Source organism: Urocitellus parryii, chromosome 6, assembly GCF_045843805.1.
Source record: "Urocitellus parryii isolate mUroPar1 chromosome 6, mUroPar1.hap1, whole genome shotgun sequence".
Classification (NCBI taxonomy): Eukaryota; Metazoa; Chordata; class Mammalia; order Rodentia; family Sciuridae; genus Urocitellus; species Urocitellus parryii.
This window is the reverse complement of record NC_135536.1, coordinates 67935993-67950435: the sequence shown is the minus strand read 5'-3', so window position 1 is coordinate 67950435 and position 14443 is coordinate 67935993. Positions and strand designations below refer to the sequence as shown.

At 40.0% G+C, this 14443-nt stretch overlaps 1 protein-coding gene across 1 annotated transcript in view; it reads left to right on the top strand.

Annotated features, from left to right (window-relative positions):
- Syne2 (spectrin repeat containing nuclear envelope protein 2) overlaps positions 1 to 14443 on the top strand; it is a 119412-nt gene that overhangs the window by 5713 nt on the left and 99256 nt on the right. The window contains exons 4-7 of the mRNA XM_026385107.2: positions 2342 to 2533; positions 3136 to 3210; positions 5388 to 5498; positions 13860 to 14090. Coding sequence (XP_026240892.2) covers positions 2342 to 2533; positions 3136 to 3210; positions 5388 to 5498; positions 13860 to 14090 — 609 coding nt within the window. The remainder of the gene's footprint in view (positions 1 to 2341; positions 2534 to 3135; positions 3211 to 5387; positions 5499 to 13859; positions 14091 to 14443) is intronic.

The following is a 14443-nucleotide window of genomic DNA, read 5'->3' as shown; positions in this document are numbered from 1 at the left end:
CTCAGCACCACATTAAAAAAACAAAGATTTTTTTAAAAAATCCATTGTTTTTTCTTATACTTTGAATGGATCTTCTACTGTGTGTAACTTTGAAATACCATATTTGATCATTTAGAAAATATTATTTCACTAAATGATGTAGATCTTCCAAATGTTGACAGTATAGCAAATGCTGTACCACCCAGCTGTACCTCCCAGTCTAAAACTAAATTTTGAACACATGAAAGTTTCCTAAAAAGAGCAGTCTACTTTCTGGTCAGTACTCATTGTAGGAGCCCAGATCTTCCAAATGTTGGCAGTGATCAATATAAAACTCCTATCTTTTCAGAAGAGGCTTTTAAGTATAGCATTTAAGTAAAAGTATAGTTTCTCAGCTATTTTATTTCATGTGACTGGGGCAGGGTGGTAGGTAGTTCAGCTCACAATCAGAACCAAACATTCATAAAAATCCTTTCCCTCAACCATCATACTTTGGTAGGTAACAAAAGTACTTTGGACATGCTTCCTATTTTGTCACTAGAATTTTAAAGATATCTATCTTTATCAAGCATGATCTAAAGTGAGACTGGCACTTTTCTTTCTTTTTTTCCTACTATAAGTCTACCATAGTGAAGAATTTAATTGATAGAGTTGATGTCTGTCTTGATTCATAAAAGGTAACAGTAGTTTTACCCACTGTTGTTTTGGTGCCATCGGAACAAATGTGAACACAGCAAAAAGGCAAGTAATTTTAGTAGCATTATGGAAATTATCTCCACTTCGGGCACTGTGGTCCCAGAGGTCTGCAGGCGCAACCTGCAACTGGCTACTCAGGGCCCTGTGTGTCTCCACAGTGGGAGAGGTTGAGCACCTCCTGCTCTGTTCCCCAAATGTTATTCTAAAGACTGTCAAAACTTTGGGGGGGGGGCACTTGACCTTGGAAGCTTAGTGTTTATTGAAAATAGGACACAATCCACTCCCAACCCAGATTTAATTTTGACAGTTATCATTTGCTACTAGCGATAATGGGAACTTTGACTTCAAACAGAATGGGGATGTTGATGTAGGAATGTGTGCAATCACACATGAGTCCTGGGGAAGCCCAGCTCTGCTCTGGCACATGCTGCAGCTTTAGAAACATCACCTGCTTCCTCTGGAAGCAGACTCCAGAACTTACTTGTAGGTAGAGACGTGCAACTTTTCCATCTGTAAAAAAATAAAAAAAAAATTAATAACCATAAATATCTTTAAGACAATGGAGCTAGATAGATAAGTACATGCATAGAAAAAATAAGGGTTTAAGGAAAATATTAGGAACAATTTTATTTTACATATATTTTTTCTTTTGTCAGTGCTGGGTATTGAATTCAGGACCTGGTGCATGCTAAGCAAATGCTCTACCACCCAGATATACCTCCTGCTCTAAAACAAATTTTAAACACATGAAAGTTTCCTAAAAAGAACAGGCTACTTTCTGATCAGCACTCATTGCAGGAGTTCAGGCACGGGTTGGATAACTCTTAGGTGCTAAAGTGGAGGTTGTTAGCCTAGACAACATCTGCTATTCCTTCCAAAACTAGGATTCTATAATTAATTCTATAATTCTCGTAGACAGATAGTATTTGCATATCTACCATATATAAAAAATTATTTGCATATACCAACACAGATGTTAAAAAGAGACATTATGAAATTTGGACTCATCTCTCCATCATTCCCATAGTAAGTTGTACTGCAAGGTAACTATTACTCCCATTTGATAGTAAGCTTGGATGTGGAAAGAGTAAATGATATAGTAATACTGAAGAAGTTTTCAAAGGCAATAATGAAAGAATGAAACTTCTAAGCGTATTTTCACTTAGCCATTCTCAAATGTTAGTCTGCTTAAGAATCTCTAGGGCAGACATGAGAACATATCTCCTAAAAACATGCATTTGTAATACTTTATGTGACAAAATGGGAAGTAGGCAGACAGCCCTTCTGTGTTAAAGTGCAGACCCTGGGTCCTGGCCTTTTGCATTCTGGGTCCACCAGTCCTATTGCTAGCCACTATGGCAGTGGCTCTCCACCCCAGCTGTTCTGCACAGTCACCCATAGAGCCTGTTGCAAGTTTTCATGCTTTGGCTCCACCTCCAGATATTCTGATTTGCAAGGTCTACAGAGGAGCTAAGGTAACCTACCCACATCCTTTGGAAATGCAGCCAGATTGGGAAGGAACTAAACTATACCAGAGAGTGGTTCCTGGCTTTGCCAACCAAACAGCCTGGAACCATTTATTATCTCTTTTACTGAAGGGAGCTGGCTCCTATGCACATCCAAAGACTTCAGACTTCTAAACAATGCAGATATTCTTTCTGTACAGGAAGACATCAAAAGTATGGAACAGCAGATTCTGCATTTAAACCAGAAAAAAGAAGACCTATTGGTGGACTTGAAGGCTGCCGTATTAAACCTTCACCAGCATTTGAAGCAAGAACAGCAAGAAGGAGACGTGCTGTCAGCCAGAGCATTGGAGGATGGTGGAGCGGCTGAGCTGGATGTGTCTGAGTGGAAGGTAGGAACCCCTTTACTTGAATACTGGTCCCACATTCCACAAGAGTGTTAAATGGGTAATATTTTTCACCTGAACAACTTGTTGTATCTCGGTCTATGGCCCATAGTAAAGGAATTTTTTTGAAGTGGAAGTACTTCACTTGAGGTTGTTTACTAATGAACATAAATCCTCAGGGTGTGTTTGTTCTGGGCTCAACCCAGAATTCTTATGCTTGAGTTATTTAAGGATGTGCTTATGAAATTCCACGGGCAGATGGGTAGGGAGCCGTCTTTGAAGTATCATCCTATGGAATAGTCAGCCCATGGCAGACTCAGAAGTGGCCCGGCACCTTCTCTCGGGGCCCTCTCCAAATCCACATCAGTGAATCACACTCTTCAGTTGTTTGATGAAGGGCCCCAGGAAGCCACGCAAACGAGAGGGAACTGGACTGTGCCAGCCTGTCGGGCTGGATGAGCGGAAAGGTACAGGGCCCAGAGGCTGGGTGGGCATCGTGGATTAAAGTAAGTAAAAAATTAGCTCCATAAAAATGCAGCCAGGCCAGGATCCTGGCGATGTTGATGTGCAAGCTGACTGCAGGTGTCCTTTTGCTGTGCCCCTTTCAGCTGGACAGACCAGGCTCCATGTCATTCTTGCCAGCCGTCAAGGAAGAGGCAGAGGAAGGCTCCCTGAAGAGTGAAGTAAGGAAAACGATTTTCTCATGAAAGTTTGTTAGAACCAGATCTCTAAAAAGGTGATAGAAAAGATCTTAAAAAGAATGTTTATTTCTTTAAAAATATTGATATTGTTAAAGGATGATTGAAGTAGTTCTCCTGTTATTAACGTTAAGTGCATCTCAACCTACTTCACCCTGTGCAAGGGAGAGAAATGTAATTCAGATGCACTTGTTGGCAGAGGGAGAAGAGGAAGTCCTCTCTCATGTCCTGACTTCTGAATGAATTCTCTGAAGTTTTAAGAGTAGGCTGTTGGGTTGGCATTCCCATGTGATTTTTTGCAACTTTATTTTTCCAACTTTATTTTTTACAACTTTATTTGAGTTATTTTTTGGGGTCTAAAATAGTGTTGTCAAGGTCATGTGCTATGTTAGTGACGAATACAGCTAATTGTTACTACTTCATTACAACTGGTTAAAAGAGACATTCACACTTGAACTCCCGGACACCAATTTCCATTCCATACTTTAAAAACTAAAGTTATCATGTGTCTTAAGCTAAAAGGTAGAAAATCGCAGCTTCTTACAGTTTCTATGGCTCAGATATGACTAGACAGTTTTTAATGCTCGTTTTATAGATTGTATTATTATTATTCCAATTATTAGTCCATTGTCATGCAGAACAGACCTCTTGTCCTACAGTGTCCTAGGACTCAGTGTGGCTGAGAGTTAGGATAAAGAAGAATGTAGGTTTACCATGTCCTCTGACCATTGACAGCTTCACAATCTGATTATGTCCCTTGTGGCAGAGAGAATCATGAAAATAGAGGCAATACCAAGGGCCAAAACAGAGGGGACTTCAGACACTTCAGTATGATTTAATTTCAGATAGGTATTTACTTTAGTGTGCTCTGTCTCTCAGGATGTTATGAATGGCTAAATCCATCTAATACATGTATGCATTATCTCACATACCGTTTTCTGTTTTCTCTCTGAGCAGTTTGCAAGTACACACTATATTGTTATTGGCATCTCTTAATCTTCTTCCTGTCTAACTGAAATGTTTCATCCTTTGACCAACATCTCCCCAACCTCCCTCCATGCCCTCCACCCCAATAAACACCATTCTACTCTCTGTTTCTACAAGTTTAACTTTTTTACACTTCACATATAAGCAAGATTCTACAGTATTTGTCTTTCTGTGCCTAGCTTATTTACTTCATTTAATAAAATATCCCTTTAGTTCCTCCATGTGTTACAAATGACAGGATTTGCTTCTGTTTATGGCTGAGTAGTATTCTGTCATTCATATATATATATATATATATATATATATATATATATATATATACACACACACACACTTAGATACATATTACACATTACATTCTCTGTCCATTGGTCCATTGATAGACACTCAGGTTGATTCCACATTTTGGCTATTATGAATAATGCTGTAATAAATACAGAAGTGCGGATATCTCTTCAATGGATTGATTTCACTTCCTTTGGATATATACCCAATAGTAGTATTTCTGGATCATATGGTGGCTTTCTCATTTAATTTTTTGAGGAACTTGTATACTGTTTTCCCTAATAGCTAATTGACTATCCCTCAACAGTATTTAAGTTTCCTTTCCTCCACATCCTCGCCAACACTTGTTATTTTTCATCATGTTTTTATAAATGCCATTCTGATAGGTATGAAATGATATCTTCACTGTTTTGTTTATTTATTTAGTGGTGCTGGGGATCAAGCCCAGAGCTTCATTCATGCTAGACAAGAGCTCTACCACTGAACTGCACCCCCGGCCTCTCATTATAGTTTTAGTTTGCATTTCTCTGATAATTAGTGATTTTTAAGCATTTTTATACCTATTGGAATGTTATTTTAAACACAGCATTTAAGATTGCATTTACCAAAACAAATTAAGTACCTAAGTATTGTTTCAAAGATCTCCTTTCTGTGACTTGAGCTTACTCTGACTTTAAAAAATATTCTTTACGCTTCAGGAATTTGCAACCACATTTGAAATATGACTTAGTTAGCAAAATAAGTGAATGGAATATAGGAGAAGGTGTGGAATCAAGGCCTACAGTCAAGATGCCCAGCAAATTGAACCTTGCATGAGAGAGACAAGGAGAGTGCTGTCTAGGAGGGTAGGGTGTCACTTCCTTCTGCTAACCAACTGATCACTGTCTTAGAATGAATATAAGAAAGCAGAGCCGTCTTCAAGGTCTTTGCCTGTACTTTGGAAGCATGACCTGGGCTTGGAGGAAGATGGAGAATCCTCCTCCTCAGCAACCATCATTCCGGTAATCTTGGGTATATCATGTTCAGAGGTGGGGTGTGGGGACAGGGAGCTGTTTTTTGCCCCAATTTGTGTTCCCTTTCCCCTCTTCCTTTGTTCTTCTTTCATTCAGCACCTCCACTTTAAAATACAGATGTGTCCCAAATGAGGAATAAAAATAAGGGATAGTAAGTCAAAGAAAAGAAGTTCTTTTTTTTTTTTTTTTTTTAAGAAAAGTTCTTATTTAAAAGAATGCTTAGAACTGTGTTGCATTTTTTGTCACTGTTGACAAATGAATATTGCATGTATTTATAGTGGATAGTGGGATGCTTTGAAATACATATATACCATGTGGAATGACTAAATTGAGCTAATTAGCATATGCATTGATTTGCATAATTATCATTTTATCATTTGTGTGTGCATTAAGAACACTTAAAATCTATTCTTTCTGTATTCTCTAGGTCGATGATACATTGCTATTAACTATAGTCATTTTTTATGGTAATGTCTCTTGAACTTATTCCTCCTACCTAACTGAAAGTTTGGATCCTTTGATCAGTGTCTCCCAGTGCTTCCCCACAGTCCCTGGTAACCACAATTCTACCCTCTGCTTCAAGTTTTTTAGATTCTATTTGTAAATGAAATAATGTGATATTTAGCATTCTGTGTCCAGCTTATTGACATATTAACATATTCTTGTTCAGGGCCATCTGTGTCATTGCAAATGGTAGGATTTTTTTTTTTCAATGTTAAGGGTGAATAGTATTCTGTAATATATACAGACCACATATTCTTTATCCATTCATCCATGATGGAGACTGAAGTTGGTTCCTCATTTTGGCTGTTGTGAATGTTTAAAAGCTTCTCGCCATTACATTTGCACAAATGGAACGCAACTTAGTAAATACCTGCTAATGTCTTGCATTTCTGTTGTTCACTCAATAGATAGCGAGAGAGTCCTTTTTTCTGAGGAAAAAGTCACTTCAAAATTCACCTAAGTCACATTGTTTTGCCAAGGCATTTATCACTCCTCTCTTTTGGGAGTAGATAAAATGTGTGTGTGTCAGGGGAGGAGGGAGGAGAGTGAGGGTCTTTCCATAATTTCTTAAAAAAAAAATAATGTAGGATAAATTAATGTAGTAAGCCTTTTTCTCCTGACAACATTAGATTCTTCTCTAATCTTTCAAAATAAAAGGCAATATCCTCTCTTTGGAAGACCATCCTCACAGCAGTAATGTCTTTCCTTTGCTTCTGAAGCATGCCTGCTACTGTATCATCGTCACCGTGACCCCCACCTCTTCCTCCCACCTCCTGGCCCTCAGCTCCCAGACCAACCCTTCATTATCACTGGCACCATGCTCTGCTTACACCTGCATCTTCACTTTCTGCCTCGTGGTGCATTTCTTCCCTCTTAACCCCCTTCCCCCAAACAAACCAATCCTCCCAACCTGTCTGTCCCTCGAGTGGCTCTTTGCTTGGCATCCCTGGCCTGCCTTTCCTCCATGCTGCCCGAGGCGTCCTCCCCATCCCTAAGACCCATCTCAACTTCTGCCTCCTCCATGGAACCTCCTGAGATCCTACAGGGGAAATTGCTGGCCCTTTCCCTCTGTTGCCCCTAGCTCTCCTCAGGTGTGGCCTACCACATCCTTAGGCCTATACGTGACACAGTTTTGTTCTACGGGCAGATGTCCCGTCCATGGCCAACTATGGCACTTGGATTCATGGACTGTTTGAATCCTGCTTCCCACATCAGTTACTGTACTTCCTCATTCATGTCCCACTAAATGTTTTTCCTTGGTGCTCCCTGGGTCCCTTTGTGCTCTGCCTCTGGATGTGTGTATGCTGTGATTGACTTCCAGAATGCAACTTCAGCCTTGTGTTAGTCCTAATCCTTCTTGATCTTGCCAGAGTCCGACGTTATGGGCCACCTCGTCCTCTTGAAGTGTCCTCCTGATTCTTCACTTCCTGTCTCTTCTACCTGTGAACCCTCTGTCTCCTTCCTTGTCCCTCTCTTCTGTCTGTGACGCGAGGTATTCCCCGGACGTTCCTCCTCTTCCTTCCCTCTGTTTTGTCTCCTGGTGATTTCATCCCCTGTGCTTGGCATCTCTGTGCCGCTGATTCCCACTTCAAATTGCCCGTCATGGCTTTTATAAGTCTGTTCCACGTGTCTACCCTCCTGATAGACTTCTCATTTGGGACGAATATTCTCAAATCCATTTGACCAAATGGATTTCAAAGTTTGCTCTTCCTCCTAATTTCTCAGTGCCTACTAGTGGCACCCACTGTTTTCCCAGTCCAAGGAGAATAAACTTCATGATCATCTTCATATTCAGTCAGTAGCCAAGCAACACCCACTGAAGCTTCATCTCCCTCTCCTCCTAGTCTTTGTTTTCTCATCCTGTGTGAGGCAATTTTATTTCTCCTTTGGCTGTTGGAATAGCCTCCTAATTGGTTTTACAACCTCCAGTTATTTTTTTTTTTCTGGTATATCTTACACAACACAGATGGCTTTTTCTAAAACCTGTTGCACTAAATAAATTCCATCTTAATATCCTTCATGGATTCTGATTATCAATTTAGTAAAATGCAAACTTATTGGCATGCCAGGTTTTTCATGATCCTTACCTACCTTTGCAATTTTATCTAAAGTTCTGCCTTTAGTTTTGGTTCAGTTCTTAGTGTCTGATAGCAGTTATCGTGCCCAGTAAAGAGGAGCTAACATTTTGTTAAAAGCTACTAAATACTTTAAATATATCATCTGGTTTAATAATCAAAAGCTGTCGTGAAGTGGGTTTTAGTCCCCTTAATCAGTGGTTTAGATTGAATTTATATTGTAAGAATGTTGAGAATCTCCCTTTAGAAATCTGTCGGGTTTTGTAATTCTTTCATGAATTGCTAGTGCATAGCATTGCATTTTTTTCTCTGTAGGAGTTGATGTTTAACTTATTAATTTATAAGATTAATATATTGAGAGCATAACATTTTATCCCAGTTAGTTTTTCTCTTTTAACTTAGACTATGTTTCTTCTGTGGTGCACATTATGTTATTTTTTTTAATATTGTCTCTACTAACATTCTTTTCCTATGTTGTCAAAGCCCTTCCCCACCTCTACAATTTCTATGGTTTAGCTTTTACATTTCAATATTAGATACAATTAGAATTCATTGTCAGGAGTGAGACAAAGACTTTTGTTATATTTTTCATAAAATATCTCAATAGTTATTCTTATATCTAATAAGTTCATCTTTTCTCCCATTATTTGAAATGTGGCCCCTATCATAGAACCTCATTTAAACTCTCAGAATGATCTGCTTAAATACTTAATTCTGTGGATCCTTTATGTGCTCATTAAGAAGAGAGTTTTTGAGTATTTAAGTCATATAAATAAAGACAAATCAAAGGAAGCTGATTTTTTTTCCCCCACCAAAACAAACTAACTCTTTTCTAAATGCACCTGAATTCTCTGGACATTTTTGCAAGCAGTCAATTTGCAAATGAGCAGGCCAGGAAGAGGGGCTACTCTGGCAGCAGGGAAAGACCTTTCCTGGATGTCTGATTCTTTTCTTTGTAGGAGGCAGATGGGAAAATAAGCACCTGTGATAGTTCCATGGTACAAATTCTGGCACCAGACTCACTAAACACTGAGCAAAGCCTAGCATTTTCCCCGAAGCTCAACCAAACAGAAGAGGTAAGTCCCTGTCAGTAACAAGCCAACTGCTTGGCTACCTGAACTGTCGCCAGAGGTGACCAGCTTTCTGGGTTCTGCAATCCTTTGTGTGCCAATCCAAGTGTTCTTTGTGAACTTTCATGTCTGTATGTGTGCTTTCAAGCTATTGAAATGGAAGATTCGCCATCATTCACATAGAAAATCTGCATGGCATGAAGCAGGGAGACCTTTCTCCACTTGGTCACCCTTTGGGGTGTGAAGTAGTCTTCCCGTTAGTGACTTCTTCCATCTGTACACACCGCATCTGGGGGCAACGAAAGTGGAGAAGAGCTAAGGTTGATTAACGGCCTACTACATAAAAGGCATTTGTATTTGTTGTCTGTTTAATCTTTGGATTAGATGAAGCGGGTTAATGCTTGCCCACAAGTTTACAAAAGAGAAAATCAAAATTCAGAGAGTAAAACGCTGGCAGTCACTGGGAGAGTAAGGAATCAATTGCAGAATTTTCCAGTCTCCCCTTCTTCATTTGAGATATTTTTGTGGTGCACATTGTTTCTCAAGAAGGCCCTCTGGGGAGCCATTATCCAGGTTGGTTTTGGTGGAAATAAAGCTCCATGGGTCTCACCGACCCAAAAAGATCCTGACCTGCTTTCTCCCCTCCTTCTCCTTTTCAGTCTTTTCTCCCAATTTTTTGTCCTTGCATATATATATGAGTTGTCAAATTGTTATTCCTCTTTGCCCTTCTTCCCTTTCATTCTCTGTCTCTCTTAACAATATGTGCCTAGCAAGGCAGACAAATGTCGCAGCTTAACCCTCGCTGGCAGTACTTATTGTCTAAGAAAGTTGCTGACCTCACCCATAGTTTTGTTTGTTTTTGTCTTTTGCTGGCCAGAATTAATGTTTCTTTTGACACCTAATTAAAAATCAGACGTAGCTTCAGTTGTGCGTTGGCTGCAGCGGGCATTCTGCGCAGTGTATTTCTCCGGGGGTGGGTGGGCAGGTTGTTTTGCCCTGGCAGTGTCAACAGCACATAATGGTGATGATAAGAGAAAGAGGTAAGGGGAGAGTAACAAAAACCCACTGAATACTTCCTCTGGGCCAGGCCCTGGGGTTTTACATGTGTTCTCTCTGCATCCTCACGTCAGCTCTGTAAGGTGGTTACTGCTGTTGCCCCAGTTGACAGAAGGAGACTTAGACGTTCGGTTGTCCAAGGCCACACAGCTCCTGAGTGGCAGAGTGAAGATTGAAACCCAGAACCTCTCCCTCCAGGTTTAGAACTTGAGCTTTCCACCGGAAGGCCCCCGTGACTCTCTTAAACTGATGTCTGTGTAGGTACATTCATATTTTCTTCCTAACAGAACTCTTGTCCTGGGGGTGCCTTGTGGATTCTTGAAGCCCTCTTTGGATCAGTCAGGGTCCTTTCCTCCTGCCTTTGGTCATTTCCGTTTCATTGACCCAACAGCCAGAGAGGGAAATGGGGAGCTCCAGAGACCAGGCCACCTGTGTCATCAGCCAAGCATTAGCCTCTGCAGACTTTTTGGTTTAGAGATCAAGGGCACTGACCAAACGAGAATTGTGCAATTTTTAGTAAAATTCAGAGTCATCTGTGACCCAGATTGTATTGAAGAATAAATATTTAATACAGAAAGTGAAACCAAAGTGGGCTTGACCTCACAGAATAAAGACTGCCATGCCGTTCCAGCAGCGTGTCGCAGGTCTGTGCTTGTGCAGGTGGACGCGGCCCTTCAGGCAGGCAAGCTCTCACTCTGGGCAAAGTGAGGAGGATGCACAGGTATTTGTAGAATTGACTCAATAGAAGGAGTAAACTTGAAGGCTTGATACCTTGGTACGCAGAGTGACTGTAGCCAGTAAATTCACTTGCCTTTTAACCACAGTCCCGTTGTTTAGATGTGTGATGTGTTTATACAGAAATCCAACAGTGAGACTCCCTGAGGGGTTAACCTGGACACTAGAGAGCTAGTAAAATTGTGTCCAAAAGGTGGATTTGTAGATTCCACAGCAGGGTGAAAACAGGACGTTAATTCTGGTTCTACTTACTAATTAATTGGGTGACCACAGGCCGTTTGAATAGCCTCCCAAAGCCTCGATTTCCTCAGCTGTGTACTGGGACTAAACACAGGCTTGCAGTGTGAAGGAATGAGGTGGTCTTTATTACATGTTTAGCACGGTGCCTGGCGCATAATAAGAGCTCAGTAAAGGTTAGTGTTATTAGTTTAGTTATGTCATAGACGTGACAATTGTGGCTAATGCTTTGAAGCCTCCCACAGTGTACAATTAGAAGACCTTCGTTTACATGATTTCTGCCTTTAGAATCTGGGGCTATTATCCAGGGAAGCTGTTTTGCTGAGATGCTATTAGGGAAACAACTAGGGACTCATAATTTAAAGATCACAGAGCTGTTGACCTTGGACAACTAGAAGCAAGTTGGTGAGGTGGGAGGCATGTGAACTGATGACACACAGGCTCAGGTGTCTTTGACTGTTTAAAAAAAAAAAAAAAAAGACATGGGCAAACTGCTCACTGGCAGGTTCCTGAGGCCACTTTCAGCTTTGCAAGTTTCTACGGTTGCAAATAATCTTTTTTCTCCTACCTCACACCCCTTAGATTCTCTTCAGGTTCAAATTACCAGCCAATAAAGCCCAGATTAGTCATCCAGCTTGCTTATTTCCTCAGTGATTTTATTAGTGAGAAAGCAAAGAAACAAAATGTCTTTTAAAATGTGTGTGGCATATAGCAGGGGCACCAAAAAGTCTGGATACATCAAGAAGCCAGATGGCAAATCATTTATTATCAATTAATTAATATTCACAGGTTGCTATGTCAGGTGGCAAAGAAAGGGGATCCCCAAGTCTTTTCCAGTAAGATTTAAGTAATAACTGAAAAGTAGAAGATAATTAATCAGCTAGGTGTGGTTTGCTGAGGCAGGAGGATCACAAGCCTGATCAGTTTAACAAGACCTTGTGTCAAAATAAAAAATAACACGGGCTGTGGAAGTAGCCCAGTGGTAAAGCATCCCTGGGTTCAAGAACCCAATACAAAGGAAGAAAAGAAGGGGATTTATCAGGTGGCTAGAAATTGGTTGTTTGCAGTAATACCACTCAATTGTTGCTTTTTTAAAAAATCAAGATTAAAAAAAGAAAATTGAAATAAGTGAATCCAGGTATTAAACCTGACTGTATATGAAGTTCAGAGGAAAACAGAAGTCAGGGGAAAATGTCTTTAAGAGGGTGATTCTTGAATAAAATTATAAACACAGATCGATGAAGGCAGAAGAGAAATAGGGATTTGCAGAAAAGAGCAATATGCATGAAGTTAATGGATGGTCAGAGGGAAGAAATTCAACCCAGAGACACTTCTTCCAAACCAGCTTTCGTAACACTATCAGTGTGTAAATGAATGATATTTTCATACTTTGCGTGATTTTATTACCACCTACCAGTTTTCTTCACTCAATTGCATTGAAAGTTTTGTGTTTAAATAAAATTTCACAAATATTCAGAAATGTGCATTTGCATTGAATTAGGGTATGCATGTGTGAGCAGTTCTTATTAGAAGTTTGTCACCTGACCCAGATTGTGCTTTACTACTTGCTAACAAAGTCTTCTATGGATAACATTATAATTTATCAAAATTACAATAAAATATTTATAGGGAACGATTCTTTCATTCAGCAAAATAAATCTTTATTAAACTAAAGGAATTTCTCTCCAAGGGCTGATATACTTTTTCAATATTCTAGAGAAGGATAATTAATATGGTGGAAGGCAAGTATTTCTTTGTATGAAATCTTTTTTTTCCCCCTCCAAATTGAAAACATCCGATATAATTATTAAAAAACTTTCATTTGCTAACTGGAGAAATTTTGCTGTTGCATTGATTAGCAGCCCAGTTATTTCAATATGAAAGAACACATCATTCTTTTCTTTTTTATTTGTTCTACAGTCAATTATACATGACAGTAGAATGGAATATATCATTTTTTCTATGTTAAGTACTTGGTCTCTAACTCAATAATATTTGAGGATCTCAAAGGTGAAAGTTATTTTAGAGATTTGTTCTGAGGAAGAGGAGGAAAGTTTTCAGATTCCTCTGCTCAAGTTCATAACTTGACTCAAGCAATTTTTACCGGGGAGAAGTTGAGATGAGTAATAGCAAGTATGTTGAAAGAAAAGCTAAAATCCTTTATAATCTCATTACTTGGCTTATTTCATTGTATGCCTGCTATATGTATAGGTCGTTTTTTTGTTTTGTTTTGTTGTTTTTTCCTGTTTGAATAGAGTGCAGAGTAATGTAAGCATTGCTTAATCCCAGGTCATGCAACTTTAAACACTGGCCAGTTCCTGCGGTGTTTGGGACACACACACCCACATGCCCACACTCTCTCCCACACTCTCACCTCTCTCCTGGGGCTCACCGCTCAATGAACTGAAAGCCCATTCGCTTCCTCTGTGCCCAGGAATACTGTACCTGTGTACATGCAGATCGGCTGCTTGGAAACCTGTGCCACCAGGTCACGTGATTGTTGCTATGAGTGTGGAGGTGCATTTTTCTTTTCTTTCTTCCTTCTTCTGTTCTTATTTTGTTTCTTTTAACTGGGGAGAAAGGTTGTGGGTCCACAGGTCTTTGCCAGCCCAAGTCTGAAATCTTTGGACTCCTGGCTCATCACTGCTGGATTATCTTTGGGTTTATCTTAGGGTCCCACTTCTCCTATCAAGGCTGCAGCTCTGGACTTTTCTGATAAGCCAGGAGATTTTGAGACCTCAGTGAAGAGAACTAGGGCCCGGCCTGTAGAAGTCCTCCATGTCTGCAAGACCCAGGTGGCCGAGCTGGAGCTGTGGCTGCAACAAGCCAGCGTGGCATTTGAGCCGGAAACATTAAACGCAGACATGCAGCAGGTGGTGGAACAGGAACTGGTCGGGTGCCAGGTAAGACCGATGGGCCAGTTCGTAGTTTGCCTCTTCACCAATCACCAGCCAACTCAGGGCTGATTTCACTTAAAGCAACAGTATGTTTCTTCTCTCTCTCTGACTCTCACATTTATCTTTGCCTTAACTTGTAGTTCTTTGAAATGCTTTATGTAAGCAGCATATTTGGGAGGACAGCAGCTCAGAATATGGAGTCCAAATCCAGTTCTGTCACATTAACTATGAACTTAGAGAAGTTAACTTCTCAGCCCTAATTCTCCTGTTATAGTAGATTAGCTCATAGGATTTTTGTTAGGATTAAATGAGACAAAAACAAAAAACAGTGTCTGTTATATAAAGTATATAAAAGGTGC